We start from the raw sequence: 26397 nt of genomic DNA on the forward strand, positions 1-26397 counted from the left end.
TGTGACTTCTTAAGACTTACAAGAGCAGGACAGTGCTTGTAAATGGTGTATGTAAACAGTAACTACACAAGTTGCCCAGAGGGTGACGACAATCATACTCACAGCTGACTTACGTCTGATCCATATTCAGTGAAGTGTAAAGAAACTGAACACTTTGTGTTGCTGAACTTGTTTTGCCACATTTATGCTCCTTTACATTTGGTCTCCACAACATTTCAGAGGGAAATGTGATTATTAATCACCTGCGTTTATCTGAGAGCCATAGAATTTACACACTGAACCAAATCAGTCTGTTAAATACGATTTGATTATACAGTGGCATACATAACAAGAAGGTAATAAATATTTCATAATAATATATTTCAATAATAATGATGCATTTGACCATTTAAGACTATTTAAAAGCAGTCAGTATTTATTTTTTACTTCTGATAGTGTAAGTATATTTTACTCGTGAAACAAGTACTCCGTCTTAGGTGAAAATTGCTGGATTTTTACTTGTTGAATTGGTATTTTTTATATTCTAATTGATTTGAATTGCAAATAAATGGTTCGAAATTATATAATCCAAGTCAATGCAACCCAACGGTTCCATGTTAAAATGGAGGAGTTGCTGATGGTTTTGGGAGTTGGGCGTTTACGCCGTGATTTGTCACAGGTTGTTGACAGTGGTTTGCTCTGTGAAGTGTTAGTGTAAATCTTAAGGTCAGATTTTAATTGGTTAAATTTTTTTGTTTCGGCCTCCGCTTTCCATGTATTCAAAGTCACATATCAACAGCCCATGTGGCCCACGTGACTGTCCTCCAGACACATGATTTCCTGTAAAGGGAGATGATTCATGTATCTATAGGGGGAGCTCTTGTCTGATGATGTCAGAGTTTGTGTGTGTGTGTGTGTGTGTGTGTGTGTGTGTGTGTGTGTGTGTGTGTGTGTGTGTGTGTGTGTGTGTGTGTGTGTGTGTGTGTGTGTGTGTGTGTGTGTGTGTGTGTGTGTGTGTGTGTGTGTGTGTGTGTGTGTGTGTGTGTGTGTGTGTGTGTGTGTTGTCAGGGTTTGGTGGGGAAGGGAGGAGCTTTGTAGCACAATAAAGTAAAGAACAAGAAGAGAGGGAGAGACGGGCAGATGCAGAGCATAGTGGCAGGCGCAGGCTATTTATTTTCTCTGTGTGATTTATAGTTAAAAAGCCGAAACTATAACTGGATTCTCATTATTGTATTGAACAAGCGAGTCATTGCAGGTGAAGTATAATCCACCAAAAAACTGACTATACTCACAATTTCTAAGAGAATTCAATCACTGTGAGCATGAATAACTAAATATAAAATGTCCTTTAAGGCTGTGATGATGGATTTTGTCGGTCTTCGTGGTTTGTAGTAAGTTTGTAAATCACATTGTGGACACTATGGTTGTAAAAAGTCCCAGTTTACCTCATTCTCAGAATCAAAACGAAGATCAAAACCTTGTCAGAGTTTTTCTTTCTTGTACGCAGACGAGAAGTAAATTCCCCATTAGATGAACAAAAAACCCATTCTTAGGTCTTATTTCGCCTTAAGTTATGCACCAGGATGTTTTGTAATACAGATGGGTGACGCAAGGTCAGAAGCATGCTCTCTTCGATCCCATTGGAACAGTCCGGCCCATTTCTGTTCGCGAGAGAATGTCCTGTTCTTTGGGTGTTTGTTTTGGCTGATGTCAGCCCCTGCCAAGCGTCTTCATCTTTCCTCTGTCCATCCTTTCATCATCCGCACACTCTTTTCAGGCCTTCCAAGTTCTCATCTGCAAGGATTCCTTTCAGGCGGCTCATTTACTGGAAAGAATAGTTAAGTCACCCAGTATTTGACTCAGATGTTGCCGCAGAGTTTTGCAGCAGTTCTGCGTTTTTGTTAGGGTTCTTTTCAGCCCCTTCCTGGAACTATCTGGGTGCTAAATTAATTGCTCTTGATCCCACCTCGCGTTGCAATCGGCTTAGTGCTAATCTGGGGTTCTCACAGTGCAGCCAAGTCTCGTCTGGGCAACCCTGCACTGAGCTGTCCACTGTGCTCGTCTCCCAAGGTCTTGACCCCTGCCGCTGTCTTTCAGGATCTCCTTTGCCCTGCATCCTATTTCCCCCCCCCCCCCCTATCACTCTCCTCTCACCTATTTTTGAGATCTCGGGGAGCTCCATTTATGTATCGTGAATCCACTTGGCCTTCCTCTTCACCCTTGTACTCACATAATTACTTTACCTCCCCCACAGAAAGTTTGTCTTCCCTCTTATGCTCAAACCTTCTTCATAATTTCTCTCACGCTCTCTTCTAATGTCTTTTGTTCCCTCATTCCAGGCCCTCCATCCCCTCTCTCTTGCACTCTCATAGATGGCCTCATGCTGCTTGCAGTGGCTCATTCTCAAACGTACAACTCGCCCTGCCTCTTTTTTCTCTTCTCATTTTTCTGTGTTTGGTTTCTCTCCTACTGCTGTGTTTCCCCTGGCATGTAGCCATTCCCTCTGACCATCTGCCTCACTTTCTTTTTTCCTCTTCCCTCTTTACTGTCCCTTTTTTCCCCCTTTCTTCTCTTGTCAGCACAACTAGTCGTGGTGATTTACCGTTTTATTTTTGATCACAGGACAAGTTCACTTCATGTTTCTTTTTTCCCTTTGTCTGTGCAAGAGTTCCTCAGTACCCCACGTTTCCGGGAGGTTCTGATTGAAGTGTCAGCGTGCTATTTAAAGAGGCGTGCAGAGACAGGGTTGGTTACGGTGCCCTTAAAGTACAGGCTGTCTAGAAACAGGAAGTAGCATCGCCCCGAAGCGCAGCAGCAGCAGTGCACAGCGTCAGCCGACATGCAGCCACTTCCTCCTCAACAGAGACTCCAGCGAAAACAACCCTCACGCTTATCAGAGAGCTGTGCACCCCTTCCTCCCCCCCCCCCTGCGGCCCTGTTCTCCTGAATGGTGCACATACACCGCGGGCTTTTCACCCCGCCACCATGGCCTATCTCGCTTTCTCCCATTCTCTTGTGCTTACAGGCCTCCCTCCTTTCTCCCTCCTGTTCTCGCCAGTACAGCATGCCTGAGTAGCTGCCTGGAGATGAAGGAGCTAATTAATTTGATTTAGCCGTTCCCTCTCTCTGGCAGTGGAAAAAACAGCCGCCGCCCCCCCTCCTCTCTCCTCCACACCGTATCAGGCACCCCCTCCCAGATGATTTTCCACCTATCCTTTCCAGTCTCCTTTGGCAACGTCCACACTACAAACCCTGTCTTCCTCTTCTCCTTTTGCCTTTCTCTGTGCTGTTATACAACTATATTTTGCCAGTGGTTTCTTGCGTATCAAACTGATTATTAAGCGCATGCCAACTGTAACTCTCATGGGGCCTACACCCATTCTAATTCCTTTTTTTAGCCTTTTATCTCTTGTATGTGCCCAGGGACAGTTTGTGTGACTCAGCAGTTCTTCACGGCTCACACAAACATGCTTGTTGGAGCACAGTGCGTCTGCTCCGGGGACCTGGATCAGGCCTGTCAGACTGCGGCTGATGCAAAAACATTTCTGCCATCCGATACTTTGGATCCTCCGCTTATTTATTAAGTTTGCACAACTTTATAGGCGACTATCCTCCCTTGTCATTAGAGTCTTACTCAGACATTTGCAGCATGTAGTTTGTGGACATCTGCTGAGGATAGCCTCTGAGTTGTGTGTGTGTTTCAGCCCTTCAGTGTTGTCTTGCAGGCGAGAGGTGGAGCAGTGTTGAACCCATTGAACTCACAGTTGTTTCTAGTGAAACTCTAAAGCGTTACAGGCATTTTCAGTCTTTTCCTCCTTTACCGAAGCCTAAAAGCTCAGAATGACCGAACAGTTTCAGTCAGCTGCTGTCGAAATGCAGTTTTTGTTCACTGCAGTGATTTGTACAAAAACTAACAGAGGACCTGGGTAAAGATTTTTCAAATTGTCACAGGAAATGATTTCTCAATGTGACGTCAGCATCATGGACTGGTTTCCTTCAGGTTACATAATGTGTTTTTTTGTGATTCCAGCCGTTTTTTGTTATTTTGCGAGATTTGTTCCCAACATTTTTTGGGCTTGTGACGCCTTAAATCGTATCCACTTCATGCGACGGCTCCACAGTGGTTGCGTCAAACGACTAATCTGCTAAACCAATAAGTTATTTTATCTCTTGTATAATCTTTGTAGTAGCTGCGAGCTTAAATCGTTCACAAGAAGAAAAGATTGTGGTAATTCGTGAAATAAACACAACTTGGTGTGGCAGAAATATATATATATATATATATATATCTTTTCTGTGTTTATAGTCAATCTCACAACCCCTCAGATTTTTGTTGTGACACCAGCTCTGTGGTTTGGGAAGCGTAGAATTGTGATAATGAAAGCAAAAAAAAAAAAAGAAGTTATATACGCACATGAAAAACTGGCTATAAAAGACCTCTGTTGCTTAGCTTGATGCGCAACTTATTTATCTTGAATTATTTAATCTCATCTAACTTTGAAGAGTTATATTTTTTAATAGAACAACCTGGTGGCAGTGACCTCTGTAATGAAAGTGTAAAGTCTGCTGCAGCGCTCAGCATGAGGTTTGACATGTTTCCCATGTGAGAGAGGATGTCGGGGGCAGAACTCTAATATTTACATTTTTGTTGGCCCGGCTGAAATCCTCTTCACCGGTGCCAAGTTGAAGCCCATTTACCTCAAGGTCTCTCGTAACATTTTATTAGATGGGTTATCTTCACCCTGTGATGCGTCAAGAAAGGATTTTGAGACTTTGTGGGGAAAGAAAAAAGGTTAGATTTTGAACAGAAAAATAAACCAAAGTGAATGTTTGACATGTATCTGGCATTTTAACAATGTACGGTGGAGTAATACGGAGAAACCCAGTATAACACCATAGGAAAAACATGTCATCTGACCTTTAAAGGCTGCATACTTCACGTACATTTACTTCCTGATTCATCTGGAAAAGATGGAAATGTTTTGTTTGTGTTGTCAAAGATAGATTTTGATGGACGAGTGGTTATATAATGACAATAGTACATTTTATCAGATATAGATGAGGGGATATGAGTTTTATCTTTTTTGGGGTTGTGAAAACATCACATCTCTGCACTGAGGTATGAAGGAGTTGGGAAAGATTACATGAACTGTGCAAAAAGTGAACTTTTCACAGGGTATTTAAGTTTTGACTTGATGTTTGCATTTCACCTTTTTTGTGAATAGGCATTAAGTTGAAAAGACATCGAACATTGGACATTTTTGGTGTTTTAGATATCTGTACCCCTGCGATTTTCTCAAACTAGAAGTGAAAGTTCATCTTAAAGGTAGCTGTTCACAGGCTGGATTTTCTCATTACATTTTGTAATGACACAGCAGAGACGTGTTTGCTAATAATAAGAACATGCCCCAGCACGCTCATCTCTCCCTTTTCCTCAAGAGGTAATGTCAAATCAGTCATTGTCCCGCCCCCGTGTCTGCAAGACGATCCTGAGGGCTTAAACACCATGTGTGTCTAGCTTAAAATGTAAACATTTGTCTTGCTTATCTGTACGTGTAGAACATGCATGTGCTGTGGTCTCATTCCTCCTCTCTGTCCTCACATGTCTACGTGCAGGCCACAGAAGCAGGAGTCGCCGCGTCGGAGTCGCCGCAAAGCCCCGGCTTCCTCTTTAAGAAAACCACTGACACATGAACTCTTCGGTCGTCGTTTGACTTCCCACTTTGATCTCAGTCCAAGTCAGCTGGAGAGCAGGTTAGTCATCCCCTCTTTGAGATCTTTGAGGATGTTTACTAATGCTTGAGCACGCCTCAGGGTATTTTCACACACATGTGTATCCTTATTACTAAGAATTCAGTCTGGATTTATGATATGAATAAATGTTATATACAGTCAGTAATACTAATCGCATAACTGTTTCCTTATACTGTATTTTATGAAAAGAAAATCTGCTTTCCACATGATGCGTTTTATAAAAAACACAAGACAGGTTTTTGTTTTTCCAAGTGCACTCAAGGCAACAGTAGAATTTACTGCGCTGTTGCAAATACTCTTCTTGTTTTCTGTGCAACCACAATAAAGGGAATCTGTCTATTTATCTATCATTTAGTCGGGAGAAAAGTGAAACGCATATGCTCACTGATGAACTAATCCCTCACATTGTTCTTAGTGTGTGCCACACAAAACAAGACTGTTTAAATAAGACTTTAGCAGTAAACGCATTTGGATTTTTCTCTTCCCTCCACAGTCATCTGGCTTCTTAAAAGAATTATGTATGGGTTGGACGTCTGCAGACAGCTCACTTTCCCAGTGGCCACTCGTCAGCAGACTGAGTTACTGTGGTGAGTCAATTCCTCTCTCACTCTCCTTCCTCAAACATAAATTTATCAGTCACATTATTCATCTCTGCAGTGAGGACGTCGGGGGTGAGGCAGAAGAACTTGTTTTCAGTCGTCTTGGTTTTTTATTTCCTCCGTCACACGTTTTAAGTTGATTACCTCTGACGGCGTCACTGTAAAGATGCGAAAAACTCTTGCTAGCCGCGCAGCAAAGTGCGGCCACTAATTACCCATAATGCAACGCTGTAAAAGACTGTTAAGTCACTTTTGCAGTGAACCAACATGTAATTGTCCTGAAATATAAGATAACCTCAGTTTTTTTGAAAACATTTTTTGAAAACAATATCATCTTACATTGGGGCTAATACAGTTTCCTCTCCATCCAGAGCCATAGAGAACTTGCTGCAGAGTTTTTTTTCATTCGTTCTGTTTAGGCGTGCTAAAATAGTCTTAGCTTAGATTTAGCATTTAGCAACTTTAATTCTTCCTTGAGTAAGTGAAGCCCCAAAAAAGACACAAAAGAAAGTAGCTGATGATCTTACTGTTGATCCCTACCTGTTGGAGGTGTGTAAATAGTCGACTGTTTGCCAACACGTGAGCCAAATCAACTCAAAAAAAAGAATAATATGAGCGTGATGTGTTCATGTCTTGTTTCTGCCGCCCCCACGTGGCTCTCAAAACCTGCATTGTTCCCCCTGGCCTGCGTTTTTCTCCTCTTTTTCTCGCACATTGCTACAAGGTGCAAGATGGCTTCCTCCGTTTTTCATCTTTGTGCATTCAGATGTGTGTGTGTGTGTGTGTCGCTTGGTAGCACAGCATGAAAAGCTATGATCACGTTTCGCCAAACATCCATGAATGGGGACGGCTGGACAACGGGGGCGCCTCTGAATACAGAGTTGGTGGCTGGCTGCAGCCACGGGACAATGCCAACACACATGTGTGGACTGAGCGGACGCACTCCTGGATCACACACACACACACACACACACACACACACACACACACACACACACACACACACACACACACACACACACACACACACACACACATACTATTGTCTCTGCCAACGGGCACTCTGCTTCACACACCCAGCCTCCATCGCTTCACACACACACATCGTTTCACTTCTAGTTATAATTGAAGGTTTTGCACTGTCCCGTCCTGCTCACAGCTGCCGTCACATATCCCGTCCACTCACAGGCAGCCTGCTTTGAAAACGTGCAGGGGTGCATGGGTGGGGGGTAGGCGGTGGGTGGGTGGGGGGGGGTGTTCCAACTCCAAGACCCAGAGAGGTCACAGGAACAACACCCAATCCCAGAGCGGTTCCCATGGAGACAAGTGTGGCAGCGTACAATGAGGGTGAGAGAGTGATGAAAGAGAGGGAGAGAGGGAAAGGGCAGGGAAAGAGTAGGAGGAGGGCGGGTTGTTGGCGTCAAGGTTCAGTTGGTGGGTACTGGTGGGGTGGGGGGGGGGGGGGAAGCAGCAGTTCCACTCAAAAGGACAGTGGGAAGTATGATGGTGTTGTAGCATAACTAGAACATTCTTCCACCCCTCCTCATTTCTCTGCCGCCTTGTTCCAGCTGAGAGAGTACCTCCTGATCTAAGGCCGCCAAAGTGGTTCGCGGCCAGCGGAGGGAGAACGGAGATATGTGGAATTTCCACCGACCGTGACGTGCGTGGCCCGAGAGTAACCAGAAAGAAGACAGTCGCTATTGTGAGGCGGTTTGCATGGATACGGATGAATCATGATTGATACCCAGCTGCAGGCCTCGGTGGCGGTGCAGCGGTGCCATTTGTTTTGGTGGTGGCAGGCGACATTTTCCTGCTGCAAAACAACGCGGAAGCTTTGTCACTTGTGGTTTTTAGCTCAGACACAGATACACACACACACACACACTGAACTGAAAGCAGTTGATCGATCCCTTGAACCTTTTAGCTGAGCGGCTTGAACAAATCGAAGACTGACTCTATCCCAGTTTCTGTCCACCTTTAGCCAGTTTTCTCTCTCAGAAATATTTTACACCTTTTACCTTACACGGGGGAATCACACACCGCCTCTGAAAGCAGTTATATAATATCTGGAGGGTGTTTTCTAAAGTCGGACAAAGTAGAGTCATGTTCTTGCCACCGTTTGTGGACGACCAGGAAGGTGGAGCCTTTTTGCTACTGTTGGCACACGTCATAATCCCCCATTAATTTTCGACACATATCAAATGCCGCTCACCGTACTCAGGAATCAGCATGAAGAGCCCTGTAGGATTAAAAAATTCAGCTGTAATTTTCAAACCGCGCGTGTGTGTAAGCGGACAGCCAGTCAATACACGGATAGAATTACTGTCGTGGCCACAACTTTCCAAAGTTGTTAAGTCATTTTCTTAAAACCATGGTGCAGTGTTTCGTTTCGTCAGATCAATGGGTTGATCGGTCCGACCGGCCTTTCTGGCTTCTGGTTTAATTGTTTCTCCTCATACGTGAAGGAACACGTCCCCGCCACCTCAGCCCGCGAACGCCGCTTTTACCACCGTGCTATTTTAGATAATGCCCTTCAGACTTAGAAACGAAGGACGCGGTGTGTGTGAAAGATGTGGGCTTTTGCCAGGCAGGCAGAGTCTAAGGAAAGACGCTATCAAGTTGCATCATGGGAACTGTAGGTCCCAGCGTTTTTTTGGAGCTCGGCCCGGTAAAGTCTCGTTATCTCAGCCTCTGATGCATTGATTTTGACGATTCTTTTTTTGCAGGCTCTCAGGCTCCTTGTAAGGACCCAAACTTTACCAAAGTGCAGAGCCACGCCACTGAAGTGCCCCTTTAACGCCTCCATTTTTCCCTCAACTTCACTTCAACTGCTCCCATCCGCCATTAGACTACCACCAGTTTGTCCTCTCTCCCTTGCTCCGTGTTTGACTTTTCTCCACGTCTCCCTCGCTCGCACTCCTCTCACACCCTCACTGTCTGTCTGTCTCTCCGTCCCCCGTGCCCAGGTTTTTTGAGTTGGCGTGGTTCCTGTTTGTTTTCAGCCATTTTGGGGACTTGCAGTGCTCGTAACAAACTGCTTAAATGGCGTCCTCTTGCCTGCTTGCTCTCCCACTATGTCTCCCTCTGCCTCTCCCTCCCTCTCCCTATCGCTGGGCTTTGTGTATATAAAGTAGTGTGTGTGCCTGAGTGTGTGTGTGTGTGTGTGTGTGTGTGTGTGTGTGCATGCATGTGTGTGCAGAGAGAGAGAGAGAGAGAGAGAGAGAGAGAGAGAGAGAGAGAACAACACTTCCAAATAAAAAGAAGATTGGATTCAGTGGGGTGGGAGGGGTGTGGGGGGGGGCCTGTGTGGGGGGGGTCACTTGCTGGAAAAAAAAAAAAAAAAGAGCAAAAACACTAAGAATCGTGTGTCAGAGGCATAAACTGGAGTGAGAGAGGAGAGGGAGAGCAAGAAAAAAGGGGGAGTGAGTGAGGGAGAGCGAGCAAGTTCGAGTGTGAGAATCGCTCCTGCCCTCTGTCTTCACACACTGCTGCCTGTATGTGTGTGCGTGTGCATGTGTGCGTGTGTGTGTGTGTGTGTGTGTGCACCGCCTCTCCCTGTGCTCACTCTCTCTCCCTCTCTCTCTCTCTCTCTCACACACACACACACACTCAGTCGTGCGCATATACACAGACCAAGGGAGAGAGAGAGAGGGAGGGAGGGAGAGAGAGAGAGAGAGAGGGAGAGAGGGAGTGTGAGGGGAGAGAACACATCGCAGCAGAGATGCAGCAGGAGGTTTTCCGAGGTACGTTTTTCTTGTATGCTTGTCTTCCTGAGAGACAGACGGGAGAGAATGAGAGGAAGAGAGGAGGAGGAGAGGCTGAATTCTGTTGTTTTCCTGCTTGTTTTTCCTGCTCCACTCTCCTGCTGCTGCTGGAGCCCTAGTTGCTTCACGCGTCTAGAGGAGGAAAAGGTTTTCTATTTATTTTTTATTCAACATGCGTGTGTCGGGGAGCATGAGTGGCGGGCGGGCGGGTGGGTGTGCGCGTGTGTGTGTGTGTGTGTGTGTGTGTTTATGCAGTGTGCGTTTGTTGGAAGCGCGTTTATGTGCGTGCGTGCGTGCGTGTGCCAGGAACAGGCCTCGTCTCCCTCATCCTCCCGTCGCTGGTCGCTGGCGCACCACGCAATTCTCTTTTCAAGAGCGATGACTCGTTTTCTGGAGGTTGTGATGAAACTTTTAATTTTCTCGAAGCCTCTCTCGCGTCCCCCCCCCCCCCCCCCCGTGAGCCACCCGCAGGTGAGGGGAGGGGAGGGGAGGGTCAGCCAGCACATGTCAGCACAGGCGTTTAGACATGATGTGAGCTTTGTTGTTGGGGGTCTTAACGCGGGGGGGCATGAACTTGGGGACAACGTCAGAGGAGAGAAACGTGCAACACAGGCAACCGTAAACACATCTCCACTTCCACCCCACTGCCTCTTGTCTTTTCATTTCTTTTGATTTGGGCCGTCCCGCTTGTCCTCCATTTTAACAGCCTGTTGTGTTGTGTTTGCTGGACGCTGTCTCTCATGTTGATGTCACCAGGCCCCGGTTGTTGCTGCCCTAAGCCTCACTTTTCGTTTTTTTTATTTTTTTCCAAAACAACAGAGCATCTGCTGCCAACTACTCCACATTCCTGGTTTCCATGGATGCCAAGCCCAAGCCCCATGTGCTCAATGTATGGAAAATATGATCCACACTGCCACGGGGGCAGGGGTCATAGGTCAGACAGTAGACGTGTAGTTTGATGCTGCGGCGCACTGTTGTGATGTTGTCACTTGCTCGCTTGCCACTTGCAGGACGGAGCTGGTTTGGCTTCGTTTAGTTTTTTTCTATAAAGGATGTTGACGTACTTCAGTCTAGTTGTTTTCGGGGGAAGTGGTGCAGCGCTTCATTTTCTCCGACCTGCCACAGTCGAAGTTTATGATAATGTGGCACTTTGGTTGAACTATACTAACAATCAAATGTTCCTTGGTAGTTTTAGACCGAGAAGTCCACTGGGGATATCACGCCCCCTTCAACTGGGACCCTGCATGAAATTGAAAATGATTTTGGGGAAATTACCTCAAAAAGGTCACTGGTATAGTGTTACCGCTCTCCGGGGGTACTTTTTTTTGGCCTTGCAGCGTTTCAAAGCCTCTCCTGATTGTGTTGCAGCGAGCAGAATTATGGGAATTACGTGCTGGGTTGAGAGCTAACAGACCATGGAGAGAATGGCGTTTTAGACATGGGCCGGTTCGCTGGTGCGTGGAGCGGCATGCAAAAACACCACGATACGACAGTTTACACATGGGGAGGGAGAGAAGGGGGGGGGGAGCAGTCAGTCACGCTGAGAGGGATCAGAAAGACAAGGAAACCATGAAATGTGAACATGGAGGAGACATGTTTTGAAGTCACCCCTACCTCCCCGCTCACTCCACAACCACCACGGCCACCTCTGCTCCACCACTCCCCGAACCCGGTCCAACTTCCCCTCCGCTCACCTCCTTTCCTCCCGCCCTCTATCCCATCTGGCTGGCTCCACCATGCTCTCTTGGCCGGGGGGTTGCGGAGAGTTCAGTAGCCTGTTCTTGCTAACGATGCCCACCCCCCCCCGCCTGCCCGCCCGCCCGTGCACACCCTCACGAGCACACACGTACACCCTCCTCTTCACAGACCAACTGCTGCTCTGATAGTTGGGCCCCTCTGGCTGCCCCTCACTGGGGAGAAAGCCTAACCGACACCTTCCTCTTCCCACATGCTCCTCGCCTCTGGCTCACCGGCTGGAAAACCGAGGCCCCCCACATTCCGCCTTGCAGGCACTCCCCTTAACCTCACACGCACATGCACACGTACACGTACGTATATATGATGGCTCATCACTGCTGAAGAATCAAAAGATAATTTTAGTTCATGATAATTTTAGTTCATGACAACTTTGTATTTATTTCTGGACTTTCTATTATCGTTTCTATGAGTAATGCGTGATCAACAACTTAACTGATGAAATACGTGAATGCCAACAATGACGATGCTAAATATAAGAGGCAAACAACAAATATGCAAAATGCAGACGACTTCCTGGTTTAGCTTTAACCCGCAGATACTCGAGGCACAACTATGCCCAGATACTTCAGCTTACTGAAGCTTTATACACACACACAGGCTTCCTGTGCAGAGAGGGATACATTTGTGATCAGTTTTAAACTCACAATTTAGTAGCTTTAACAGCCTCGCTGATCATATTTCTTGAACCATCTTCTTTTGCCATAGAAATGTTGCTTTATTCCCACATCTTAGAAAATGCTAACGGCTTTAAATCATGAAAATAAGACTCAAGTTCAAATCAAAATAAATTGTGATGGGAAACTGGGACCAGAAGCTGCACTATATTTAATGAGGATTTGGTACAAGTGTCTGCTGTTTACATATTGCAGTGTGGAAGTAAATTAATCAGCACAATAACAGTATTAAAAATTCAGTTTGTTACGATCAGAGGTTTAGTCCTCTATAAGTATTGGACTGAACACTTTATTTTAGAGCCAAATGAAGTTTTAGTTTGCGCGCACGCTCTCGTTTTAACTGCATCATATTACAGCACTCGTGGTGTGACTGTGGAGGAGTTTCCTTTTGAGAGGAAATATTGCACAAAAAAATATTAGTTTTAACACTTTTTTGACTGTGAGCACAAGTACGGGTGTCAGCGGAATAAACAGATTGCTCAATGGCTGGTTCAAGGCCCGTGAGCTGGCGCACCAGCCAAGCTCCTCTGCCGTCCTGCCTTATGTTATGCAAGGCCACTTCAGCCGTGATGTCCCCGGTGACTGATCGTCCATTTAAATGCAGTGGATTGCTAATGAATGGCTTGCAAGGTCATCGTCGTCCCATGTTTTATTTTTTCAAATGCTAATGAAAAAGTGTCTCAAAGTCAATGGTAAATGTTTTTACTGATCTGCGTTGGTCAAAAAAATTCAAGCAGGAAAAAATGGTTTATTGAGCCAAACAGCGCTTCTGCTTTTCCCGTCGTTAAACTGAGCTGATGGAGACTAACAGGTTGTGTTTTCACCCCTATCTGTCGGTGGGTTGGTTGGTAGGTACAACGGATGTTTAGAATTTTTTTCTTACGATATCTGACACTTATTAACCAATTATTAACCATTAATAAACAAGATTAAAATGTCATGCAATGGACACGTGCGACACTAAAAATACCAATGCAAGTTTTTTTTTTAAACTATTGATTTAATTATTACATTATGCAAACAGCAGCAGAAACGGTAGAAAATGAAGTTTCGCTCATCGTCACATACCTGCAGTGCTGCTGTACTAGCTCCCTCACACACACACACACACACACACACACACACACACACACACACACACACACACACACACACAGAGTGCTGTCGCAGTCAGGAACAATCCACTCGCTGTCGCAGGCCGACATCGGCATAACTTCCGGATCCATGCTGTCACCGGAGAGACAGTTGGGTAAACTGCGTAAATGTTCAGGCCTACTCAGTCCTCATCAGCTTTTCTACTGTTTCTATTCACAAATGGCAACATGTCCACATGCCGTCTGTCGGGTTCGCTGTCTGTTAACTGTGTGACGCACAGCGGAAAAAAAGCTGCTCAGATGGAACCTATGTCCAAGGATTGTTTTTTTAACAGATTAACTGATGGTATTTATCGGTTAAATGGTTCATCAGCAGGATTAAGCGAAACTACCAAACGGATTTTCCCGACACATGGTGGAAGGATGGGACGTGGGTCATGAGGAAACCCATTAAATTTTGTCACAGATCCGGACAAAAGTGTTTTTTTCCGCCAATATGAGCTCTGCTTAGTGACATTCTAGTTCCTAAAATTCAACAACAAAAAGGAAATACCCAGGATCAAAAGACGACAGTGTTTTCTGTTCCATTTGTCACATTTGTCTTGTGATGTGGAATAAAATTCTATCAGGACACGGCGAAACGTTTCTTCCACTTGTGAGTGAAGAACCTCTGTCATGTGAAAGCCAATGTGTTTTATATGTTGACGAGAGTCTAGTTTGTCCTGCTCCTGCTGAGCACCTGTTGGTGCGGTGTGGTTTTGTAGTGCCACAAGTGTAAATATTGTAGATGAACACTTCACAGGCCAGCCAACATGTTTGTTTGTGCAGAACATCCTGTTGCAGAGTAGCGTGGAAGCACGGTTGCTGTTTATTTTGATTTCTTTGCTCGAGAGTTATGCCACAGTCATGGTCACATTTGCTTGTGTGTTTGACTTGTTTGAAGCATGTGCCATGACAGTGCTTTTATGCATGTCCTGTGCGTCTGTGCACACATCTCTGTGAGTGCGAGTAAATCCGGCGCGTTTAAAGCGTGTTAAGAGCGGCCTGTCACAGCCAGACAGCATGTTGTGCATGCTCTGCTTGTGCTGTGGCTGTGTGCGTCACAGGGAGATAAAGAAAAATAGCGAGGGGGCGTCATACGCATTTTCCTGTCCACAGCGCAGGCATCAGATGAGATGGTGAAATTTTTAGCCTTAGCACCGTCTCTCAGTGTGTCCGCCCACTTGTAGCAGGCTGGCGCTTGCCGTGAGGGATTTCCTGCACAACATCTATCGCTCAGCAAATGTGAGCGACAGTGAAGGCCTGATTCAATTCAGAGCAACAAAAAATGGCAGGCCTGGGGAGACAGCATCGTGCATCCTCGTTTCTCGACACAGATCCTCTTGACTGTGCACGAACTGGCGAAGCAAACTCCATCTTTTTTTCTTTTTTTTGTCTCCGTACGACAAGAAGTATTTTCCACTGTTTGCTCCAAGTATGTCATCACTAGACACTTCTGTTTTCCTTTTGTTGACTGTACTTTATTCCACCTGTGCCCGCCGGAGTCTGAGGGACATGTTGGCCTCAGATTCACCTTTTGGTTTTGAATGTCATTTACAAGTGGGTCCATCCACGTTCAACTACTTTGTTTATGTCTGTCTGTCCTGCCTGTAGGCACACATGAGCATATGCACTGTGCTGTGTGCACATGCATGTTTATTTGTGTGTGTGTGTGTGTGCGTGTGCGTGTGTCTGTGTATTTTTGCTTGCCCGGGCTCCCGTCTGTCTGCCAGTGCAGTGTGTCTGACTGTTCCTGTTTGAGACCCCCCCCTCTCTCCCTCCTCTTCCTCTCTCCTTCTCTCTGTCTCTTGCTCTCTCCCTTTTTCTATCACCCTTTCATTCTGCTTCATCCTCACCCTCTCTCTCTCTCTCTCTCTCTCCCCCTCTCTCTTTCTCTCTCTCTCTCTCCCTCTCTCCCTCCTCTTCCCTCTGCAATAACAGTGCTGACCTAGTTTCTGCCTGTTCAGGGCTGCCTGTGGAATTTTACAGCGGCCTGCCTTCCTGGCTGCTTTGCTGCTTGAAAACGCAGGCAGAAAAGCATGACTGAGGATTTTTCATCTCGTCGCATCATTACGGCCTCACAGTGTCTCTGTTCTTCCACCTAATCTGCAGACGTAAACAAATGAAACCATTTGTCAATAAGTAATAACAGCAAATTGCTTATTGCATGTGAATCTGCGGGTACTTTATATGAGGAGAAATTGCTGCTTCCACCACAGTGGCTGTTGAATTAGAATGGAAATGAGAATAGCCTGCCGCTCATCTTCTGCAGCTCAGCTGAGATTGTACCGGATGCAGAGGGCGGAAAAACTGTCGGTGCACATGCATGCAATCTCCCTCCCGTCTCCTCTTCCCCGCTTCCCCCCCACCTTTGCCTTCACAAATAAATGGTTAGAGTCATGCCCGGCAAACATTAGCCACTGCCAGGAACGGCTAACAAAGCCCTTGCTCAAATAGAAAGTGCGGGACTATTTTTACGTGTGTTTGGGCCATGAATCTAAGTCAACACTCTATTCCGAGGGAATCTTGATTAAATCTGAGCGCCTTCCAATTAGGAATAGGGAATGTTGTGTCACAGCCGACGGAGATGGATCTCTGGAATGCCTTTCTGAAGGCTTGGCTGTGGCACGCTGAAATCTAAACCAGCACTGCCGCAGATTCATTCCTTCCCCCTACCCTCTCCCTCCTCACACTCACCATTCCTGGCTGAGCTGTCGAAGTTCAGCATTGCGAGGGCATTCGGTTTTCTTAGCCTTTTCTCAAGTGTTCCATGAGCGCCATGACTGCTTCTGACAAAGCTTTCGGTGTGTTGTTCATTTTTACTTTATGTTGATGTCCATTTTCGTGTCATGCATTTACCTTAGGATGTCTATAATGCTAATATATTCTGTCTCTTTTCTCTTTCAGATTTCGGGGGCTGGTCATGGTGTCCAGTGAAAAGGTATGGGACCCCCTCCACGCGGGACTTATTCAGTCACCTCTGAGTGAACAGCACCTGGCGCCTGGGCTAACTCCCCGACCACATACTGCAGCTAAGGACGCCACGTGCCACCAGAGTCAGCGGTTGACACCTTGGACTTCCCCGCCACTGTCATTAGTGGCTCTAGACGCCCTTCAGGCAGTTCAATCCTCCTCACCCTTACACCCACCTGTCAATTTGTACGGCCTGAAAAAGATCGAAGGACTACACAAGCTTGCCTGGTCTCGTGGGGTGGCCTCTCAGTCTGAAGAGGAGGAGGAGGAGGAGGAGGAAGGGGAAACTGAGCAGTTGGAGATGAAGGGTAAAAGGCATGGAGGCAGGGGAGAAGCCATGATGGAGGACAGACTGGAGGACATGGTCGATGGACCTAAAAATGCAAAAATTACCCTAAGCTTCCCACTTAGTGCCGCCCCCCTCCCAGCCTCTCTGACATCTCCAAACCACTGTCGCAGCTCCTCCTCATCCTCTCCTTCCCCCCACCGCCGGCGTCCGTCCTCCAAGAGCTCGGATGAGGGGTCGTTGTGGAAATTGGATGCCACCATGGATGTAAAGCACAGACCTTTTAAGCCCCCGAGGCACGACAGCTCTCCGTCCTCTTCGCCCTCCTCCTCCTCATCTCCCATGACTGTTCATGCACTTATCAGGAAGGACATAAAATCTCCGCCTCCTCTGAAATGCTCCAAACTCAATCCAGAGACTCAGTTTCAGAGGTCACCCCCAAGATCCTCAAGCGGGTCTTTGGGGGCCTGTTATGGTGTCGATGGATGGGACGAGAGGCACAGGATCGCCAACGGTACAGTGTCGCCCTCTCAAACTGCCCAGATCCTCTTCAGCCTGGGCACATCAGCCTATCAGAGATGTGGGGATGCAGAGAGGAGAGAAAAGATAACAGGAAGACCAGCTGGGAAACTGGGAAGCCCTCATGGACCAAGCCTTCATCCACCCACCCTCCACCTCCCTCCCCCCTTACCACCACCTCCTCCTCCCCCATCTGAGGGTCTAACTGCCCCCCCTCACTCGTCCTCCTACTCTCCGACCGACAGCCTGAAGCCTGAGCTGATCTGTGGTGTGTGCCACCGGCTCTTCAGCTCGGCCTCCTCCCTCACAGTCCACATGCGGCTGCATCGTGGCAGCCGTGCCCTCAGTTGCCGTTTCTGTGGCAAAGTCTTCATCCACAGCAAACGACTGCAATCCCACGAGGCCTCCTGCAAGATGCCAGGCCTCCCCTCCAACAGCCTGGGCCCTCCTCCTCTCACTATGCAGCCAAAGGAGGAGCCGCTCGAGGAGGGTGAGGTGAGAGTGGAGGGGGGAATGATTGTGGGAGAAACAGACATCAGTAAGGCGCGGCCAGGAAAGAAAGCACGGAGCCTCCTGGCGCGTATCCAAGGTGATGATGCAGCAGACGCAGAGTTACTGGCGGGTGATGAGCACCATTTTGTGAAGGTGGTTGATGGCAATGTCATTTACTTCTGCTCTGTGTGCGAGCGATCCTACATGACCCTATCCAGCCTGAAGCGTCACTCTAATGTGCACTCATGGCGCCGCAAATATCCCTGCCATTACTGCGACAAAGTCTTTGCCCTGGCTGAGTACCGCACCAAGCACGAGGTGTGGCACACAGGAGAGCGCCGCTACCAGTGCATCTTCTGCTGGGACGCCTTCGCCACCTACTACAATCTCAAAACGCACCAGAAAACCATTCACGGGATTAACCCCAGCCTCATCTCCAGTGAAAAGACAGCTAATGGCGGCTATAAGCAGAAAGCTAATGCCCTCAAGCTCTACCGCCTTCTCCCCATGCGTTCTCAGAAGAGACCGTACAAGACGTACAGTGACAGTTTGCATAATGGCCTGCTTCTACCACCAACTGAAACACCGCCCCTCTCCCTGCCCGGTCTGGGCTGTGCTCTGGGCTCTGGGGACCTACAGAGCCTAATCAGCGGAGCCCACCCCCAGAGTGTTAAGCCTGACCCAGATGCCTTCCCCGATGACTTCCCTGTTTCTGTGGCTCCAGAACACAGGGACCTCTCTGGACTAACACCCCTCCCCCAAGCGGACATGCACCGCGTTAAAAACCATGAGAGCGAAGCCCGAGAGTCAGAGCAGGGCAGAGGCAGTGGCAACTTCAAAATGTCTAGTAGCAACAAAACCAAAACTCCCAAGACTGGTAAAGAAACTAGCATGCCTTCTGTGATAACATATGGACATACAAAACCCTCTGTCATAGTTCATGGAACAGCAGTGTCATCCTCTGTCATCGTACATAGCAACCAGGTTATTTCTGGAAGCGAAAAAAGCCCAATAAGCAGCCCGTCCCCTGAAACCAGCAACAGTCAAACTTCACACAAGGCCAGCCCCAGGCCAATTAAAAAGCAAAGGGATAGTGCGGACAGCCATAGGAAGAGATCAAGAGACAATTCAGATACCAGAGAGAATGGTTCAACTTCAAGAGGTGGACGCGAGGCAGAGGCAGGTCGATCATTTCACAAATCACGCAAGTCCCACAGCAAGAGCGACACCTCTAGCTCAAAGCAGCTACCGGCATCTGTAGGGTCACATGTCAGAGAGGCAGGGCCACTCTGCCAGATCACTGTACGCATCGGCGAGGAAGCCATCGTGAAGCGCAGCATCTCTGAGACAGACCTCCGGAGAGACAAGAGCCTTTCTCCCCCCAAATCCAAACGCAGTGAAACATCGTCTGTGCGAGAGGTCAAGGATTCACGCCACTCTCACTTCCACCACCATCACCATAAACACCGCCTGCACCGCAGAGCCAGCATGGAGGAGGAGGATGATAAGGAGGGAGACTGCGAGGAGGAGGAGGAGGAGGTGAGGAAAAAGAGATCCAAATCCCCCGATGGAGTGAGGGAGTACTACTTCCGTCGGGAGGTGAGGGAGCAGGACAGTGACCATGACATGGAGGATAATTTATGGCGGCCTTACTACTCCTACAAGCCTAAAAGGAAGACCCAAGCACATCTGCAGAGGGTGAAGAGCTGGCAGAGAAAACTGAAATACAAGCGCTCCATCCGGCTGAAGAGGAGGGCGGAGAGGCTCAAAAACTGTCAAAATAAAGAAACAGAGAAATCCCAAGATGAGGAAGAGGATGAGACGACTGAGGAGCCCCAGAAAGTTGACAGAGTTAAGGGAGAGGGGAAAAAGAGGGGCTGTCTCTCTGCTCCTTTAAAGGATAAGAGCAAAGACACAGAAGAGCAGGAGGCCTGTCATAAGGTTGCTTCCATTCCTCTGCACTCTCCAAAGCCTCCTCCGTCTACCTCAGGGGCTCCTATGGGAATAAAGAGGCGGCCTTGGACTAACGGGAACGCAGCAGAGTGTGGTACATGTGGCCGCTGGTTCTCAAGCCCCAGGAAGCGAGACAAACACGAGCTGAGCCATCTGCTGGAGTTTGTGTGCCTCTTCTGCCGAGCCACTTTCCCCTCAAGGGATAAGTTGGAAGACCACCAGAGAGCCCAGCATCCCAAGCCCACTGACGCACCCTCTGCACCCCCTAAAGTGGCACTTGTTGAACAGGATGAAGGGGTCGGGATCAAATCTGTGCCAGAGATTTCAAAGTACGATGAAGAAAGGGGGGGGCATGTGGGTTTAGCAGGGAGAAACTCTAGTCCAAGTCGCCTCAGCAGACGAGCATTATCACGACACACCTGTCCACAGTGTCACAAGGTGTGTAAGACATCTTCAGCACTAACTCGCCATATCCGACGCCACGAGTTAAGCAGCTCCCCAGAAAGGGAAAGGGAAGATAAAGCCTCGGAGCCAAAAACAACAGAGACCGTTATTAATGACGTTAGCAGAGACGTAGAGACGGAGAAGGGAAAGGCTCCCAGTGCGCTCTCTGTTTCAGTTATCAGCTATTCAACACCAGACCCGCCCATCAGTGGTGACTGTTTGGCCTCGCAGCAGCGCGAAGACCGCCTCAGTGAACTGACCGCTGAACATCACAGGTCAGAATCCACAGACAAGCCCCAACTAACAGGGCTCACACATCCAGCTGTAGAGAAACAGCCCAGCCCACAAACAGCAGACCCTCCACTAGAAAGTCCAGTTAATCTCGTGCCCACTAAACATGAATTCACGCCTGCCGCACCCTCCGCTCTCCAGAGCGTGCTCGTCATGAACGGGGCCGAATGTCTGGACTACCGCAGCCCCAGCAAAAAGAGCCTAGACAGCCAGATCTACAGAATACCCAGCCCTGTGCACGTCGTGGCACCCACCAACACCTCTCCAAATGTGCCCATGACGTCACAGACCAGAATAACCGCTGCTGCTGCTCCTGTTTCCATGACAACAGCTCCCAGCTCCGAGGGCGGATTCGTGAAACGGGATGGGGTCATTATGGACAGGGAGAGGCAGGGTGGGAGTGGTATGTTTCTGCACGCAGGTTATGAGGAAGCACCTCGGGTCCAGGATCTAAGAGTTCAGTCACTGTCCAGGAGTCCCTCTCCCAATGAAGCACAAGACCTTACCATGTCCTCGATACTAGCTAGAGAGAGGGAGATAGAGAGGCAAAGAGAGACGGAGAGGGAGAGAGAGAGACAGAGAGAGAGGGAGAAAGAAAAGGCGAGAGAAAGAGAGATAGAGAGGGCCCAGAAAATGAGCAGAGTTACTCATGCCCCAGAGGACCAAATGGCACTGTTGGTCCCTAAAGAGGAGCCCTTGAGTCCTGTGCAATCCCCCCAGCACATCCCCACTCAAACCACTATGAATGGACCCTCCTCACACAGGCACACTCCCAAGTCCCCGCGTCGGTCTCCCTCCACCATTGGACTGTTATCTCAAGCCAACCGTCAGGTTCACTCCAGCTCACAAGGACTCGACAGGCTCTCACTGCCCACTGGAGCAGCTGGTGTCGGCGACCGCCCCTCTGCCCACGCTCTGCTACTCCCCCGAGCCCCTCAGCCACCTGAGCCCGAGCACCAGGACACTGTTTCTTCCAGAGACTCCCAGCAGGGGGGCGCCACCCCAGTGGGCTACCCTGCCCAGGATTATCCCTTACCCCTAATTGTGCCGGACAGCTACCGCTCTGGTAAGAAGCAGGATGAAAATCTGCTCATGTCCTATCCTGGTGGACATCTTCCCTTTGGCCCACTGGGAAAAGTGATGGTCCCTCATGGCGGGGACCTGGCCAAGCTGCCATTTTATCCAGACCCTTACCAGCTGCTCTATGGGCCCCAGCTGCTGGCCTACCCCTATAACTTAGCAGCTCTTCCGGTGACTCTGAACATGATGGGACCTGGGGGGGACAAGGTGGAGCCTCTGCCTTTCCTTCCAGCCATCTTCAACTACGCAGCCGCTGCTGGGCCCTACATGGGCGCAGCACCCCACCCCCTCTTGGCGAATCCCAGCCTGTACAGCGGCAGCAGTGGCAGCGGCAAGAAGCAACGTGACAGCAGCGGCAAACCTTAGTACAACAGGAGGTTTAAGAGGAATATATTCCAAAGGGGACGGCCTGGCCTGTTTAGGAGGAGCAGGAGGGGTCTGTGCTCACTGGGTCACTGACGACGCTCGCACAGTGCCCCTGCCTCTCTTTTATTCAGTAGAGATCAGAGCTAGGCATTGAATCAGGAGTAGCTGTGAAGGGAGGAGAGGGAGCAAAGAAATGGGGAGGAGAGGCCGATAATCTAGTGACGTGTCATTACTCCCCTCTCTTTACTCCCTGCTCACCTTTCCCTGTGTTTCTCCTGTTTTGCTGTAGTGTGTCATAGTTCTAGAGCTTGATTAATCTTCCTCTCCTTCTCATTATATTATCTATAATATAAGAATAAGAACTTCTAACAGGGTGTGTGTGTTGTGTGACAAATTAGTTCAGTCAGCTTCCCTTTATAGTCGTGGCAAAACGAGGATAAACACTTCAGGGAAGGCTCGTGTGGGCATGATAAGGGATGAGAGGACAGTCGGTGAGACTGCGAGTGCAGGTGTAACCTGTCGTTAAATGAAAGATGTATATGAGCATGTACATGCACATGTATGTAGGGATTTGTGCATGCAGAGGTTGGCTTAAGCAGGTATTTCTGCGTATGTGTGAGAGTGTGTGTGTGTGTGTGTGTGTGTGTGTGTGTGCGTGCGCGCGTGTGTGTGTGTGTGGGTGGGTGTACGTGCATGAATGGCTAGGTCATTCCGTGTCAGACGCACACAGCATTCCTACTCTAGTTGGAATAGCTACTGTAGGTCAATGTATAAAAGTGCATTTAGAAGTGATCCCTCATATCCAAATCATTAAGAAGTCAATTCTATGGCTGAACGTGACAACGACGGATCATCTGAGCTTCTCGTGTCTCAACCATGTTGCTTTGTGGCCAGATGACACTGTTGGATCTGTATAGCATTCACCATAGTTTGTACCTTATGTGCACAAAGTAGAAAAAGTAGTGGTCACTTAAAGGGGACACTTGTAGCTGCTTGGGATATGTAGCTGGCCACTGGGTAAGAATTGAAGGCTGGTAGACCGTTGCACTTCCATTTTTTTTTTCATCTCATTTCCTTCAAGAAAAAAGGAAAAGAATAAAAACCAGACAGCCTTCACCTTGCGTAGCTTTTACCTCCTTGATTGGAAGAGGGGAAAAAAAGGCTCCGTGTCCCAAGCCAGGAAGAGGAGAGCGACAGGGAGGAAAAAGAAAAATGGATTCAGGGTATTGAGTTATTTCTGGGTATAGGAAAAGGAAATATATGGGCACAAAACTGTTGGAAGCCCTACAGAAGTGATTTGGGGGGATAAATAAACTGTTCCTGTTCCCCCGACTGAAGGGAGATGGGAATAGTCTGAACTGTTTCCCCTCCTGCCCTGTTATTTACCTAGTGGTAGGAAAAAGGCTGAGATGGCAGCCAAAGTGGTGGCTGAAAAACTGCCCCAGATGCCCTCCTGGGGGCTTTTCGTTGTGTAATGTTATCTCTATATGTTTGTTCTGTTGAACTATGTTGTTGTTTTTATGTTGTTTAGCCCTCTTACCAGATGGAAGTGGCTTCAGTGAAAAACGGGGGGGGGGGGGGGGGGGGTGAGTAAACGTACAAATATGAATGTAAATTTAGTCATGAGGTTAATGAAGTACAGCTGCATTAATGGTAGAGTTGGTTTCAGTTCCTCTTTGTTTCAGTTATGACACAAATAACCTGTAAAACAACCGTATAACGTCTGGTATGCATATATACAGTAGTCCTAGGAACATGTCAGTAAACTTGGGTTCTGTATCCACAACGCATGAGCAACACTTGCTTCCTTACCGTTTATATCCTCGGCAAATCTGGCACTGTGCGCACAGCTTTTTTGTTTCCTTTTATATTTTCTGGTCTTTTTAATCTTCCATATCCGTTAATATTTTATCATCACTTATCGAAAAAGCAGTCTGGAGGAGTTCCACGAAAACTATCTTCCACATTTTACGTCTCACGGCCACTATTTAGAAGCTGTTTTAATCCGCCCTCTTCCCTCAAGCATACACTCGTGCACTGCACCTCTGAGTGAAGTCCCCCCAGCGGGCCTCAGTGTGTGCGTGCATGTGCAGGGGGTCGACGGTGCCGGGACGCCTTTTAGGAATCAGGCCGGAGTGTTTTTTAAAAAACACATCGTGACCAACTGAAGGGGCGCACAAGCATCCCCTTGGGTGTGGTTACAAGCCTTTTTATTGCGTGCGTGAGGTCTTTGTGAAGCGAGAGCGAGCGAGTGAGTGCGTGAACAAGAAAAACCAAAATAAATCTGCCTGAGCAGCAGCGTATCCCTGGACAGCGTATGGGCCACCTGTTATTTTTTTATGTTGTTGTCTGACACTTTTCTGTGGGGTACGTTTCAGTGTAAAAAAGAAAAAGAAAAAAAAAAGCCTTGCTGTCTCCAATGTACAATCTCAAGTCATTCCTGCAGATGGACATGTTTGTGTTTTTTTTTGTTTTTTTTGACCATTTCTTATGCCATAGTTTGCCATCACGGTTTTATCATACAGACCAAAAGCATGCAAATCGACGTATTGTAGTGACTGGACTGGAATCTGGTGGTAATATACAACTACTTACTGTATGTTTTAGTTTAAAATGAATGTGCCTCTGCTTTGATATTAAAGATAATTATCTATCGTACAACGTGGATCTGCCAGATTTCAACTGGTTAAGGTGCCTTGTTATGGCATAAGAAATTTTGGGGAGCAAAAATGAGCGTTTTTTCCTTGAGAGATGATCTGGAGATAGATTTCATGGCTTTGTTTGCTACGAAGCTGTTCATAGACGTAGGGGTGTGGCTAAACTGTTTTTGGTATCGTGTACATGTCTAGGGTAATACTGTGCCATATAGAGCCCACAAAAATATGTTCATGTTATTTTTAAGAGATGTTTTAATGTTGCCTGATGACTTTGTCTTTAGATTTGATACAAAGGCTTGTAGCCACAGCTCTCCCAAAGTCTGTAGCCTCCTCCTCCTCCTCCCATATTCTCCTCGTCCTCTCTCTCTCCTCTCGTTTCCGTCTCCCTTTCTTTCTCTTTGCTGCAATCAAACAAAAATAAAGTATTAACCTGATGACCCAATGAAATCAGTCTTAGTCCGGTCTCACGTTTTTTTTTTTAATTGTCTATTAATCTTTACGTGTTGATTCTGAAATCTGAAATCCACGTGCTTGAAGCCGGCAGATTCCTGGTTTCACATTGCTGGAATTCTGAAGTGAAATGTGTAATTACATTTTTTTTTTTTTAATGAGTGGGGATTCTTTGCTTTTCCTTTAAGCACAAAGTGAATTGGTTATTCAAGTTTTATTGTTTGTGTTATTTTGCAAGATATTGCAAAAACTGCTCAACCGATTTAGAGGAAAGTTTGTTGGTTCAAATCCGGTTTTCTCCCCTTTTTCACTTTTATTTAACATTGTGAGATGGAATATTTTTTTTCTCAGAGAATAATTCATGGATCTTGATGAAAACATTTTTCCTGAGCAACTGATATTTATGAGCTGTGCAATTTGGTGCAGATCCAAATAAAAAAGCTGGATCTAGTGACTTTAAATGTGGTTTCAAAAGGGGAAAGTTGGGCCTTGGCTGAGATGTGTGCTTGATTCTACTTGGTTACACATTCCATCGCGGTTTTTATTTTTAGTAATATTATAAACGGCACATTTGTGTGTTTTTTCTAAATTTATAAGAACACACAGTGATTTGGTTGAAGATTGTAAACCATGCATGCATCACAGCCTCCTCTCAGCAGAGTCAGGAGCTGATCCAAACAAGCTCCTTCCCACCAGTGACACTCAGTGGTTTTAACAGGAACAGTCAGATGAGGGACTCCGGCTTTTTTTTTATAACACTCCCAGAAATACAGATGAGATGAAAATATCAGCAATTAACTTCTCCTTCGTTAAGTTTTTTATTAAGTTTTTAATTAACTTTCATTAACTAGCATTTAATAAGCTATGGGCTGGCGGTTGTAGTTTTAACGTCCCATTGCTCTAATGGTTTTCTCTGCGGAGCCTTTTCACACCAGGCACTGCAACTTTCAACCATGCAAAAAAAACAACAACATATGACTACTGGAGTCCATCTTGTGATGAGATCACACTGGCCCCTCATCAACACGTTGCATCATGGGTACTCGGGAGTCATCGCTGCATTATTGACAAGCATCACAGCTGGTGTGATCTCATTCAAAGATGGTCCCTGTAGTTTGATCTAATGTCTCAGAGAATGAACTGTGGCCTTAAAACGAGGGCTGGAGTGGGGAGTGGGGGGTGGAGTGGGGAGTGGGGGGGGGGGGGGGGCAGCAGCAGCAGCAGC

General features: G+C 47.3%; 1 protein-coding gene across 4 annotated transcripts; it reads left to right on the top strand.

The window, feature by feature from the left end:
• The first annotated feature begins 1129 nt into the window (after positions 1–1129).
• Positions 1130–24470, top strand: zbtb4 (zinc finger and BTB domain containing 4). Of its 4 annotated transcripts, XM_034569145.1 has the most exons (4): positions 1130–1234; positions 5603–5733; positions 6227–6320; positions 16569–24470. In XM_034569145.1, the coding sequence occupies exon 4, from the start codon at positions 16585–16587 to the stop codon at positions 22063–22065; it is 5481 nt and encodes a 1826-aa protein (XP_034425036.1). In that variant the 5' UTR covers positions 1130–1234; positions 5603–5733; positions 6227–6320; positions 16569–16584; the 3' UTR covers positions 22066–24470. The 4 variants fall into 4 exon arrangements, with proteins under 4 accessions (XP_034425036.1, XP_034425037.1, XP_034425034.1 ...); XM_034569146.1 differs by lacking the exon at positions 1130–1234 and having other exon boundaries at positions 5602–5733; XM_034569143.1 differs by lacking the exons at positions 1130–1234; positions 5603–5733; positions 6227–6320 and adding an exon at positions 9995–10075.
• The last annotated feature ends 1927 nt before the right edge of the window (positions 24471–26397 follow it).

The sequence above is a fragment of the Hippoglossus hippoglossus genome, chromosome 18 (assembly GCF_009819705.1).
Source record: "Hippoglossus hippoglossus isolate fHipHip1 chromosome 18, fHipHip1.pri, whole genome shotgun sequence".
Lineage (NCBI taxonomy): Eukaryota > Metazoa > Chordata > Actinopteri > Pleuronectiformes > Pleuronectidae > Hippoglossus > Hippoglossus hippoglossus.

Coding starts and splice junctions, on each gene's coding strand:
- zbtb4 (XM_034569145.1), top strand. CDS start 16,585: ATGGTGTCCAGTGAAAAGGTATGGGACCCCCTCCACGCGGGACTTATT.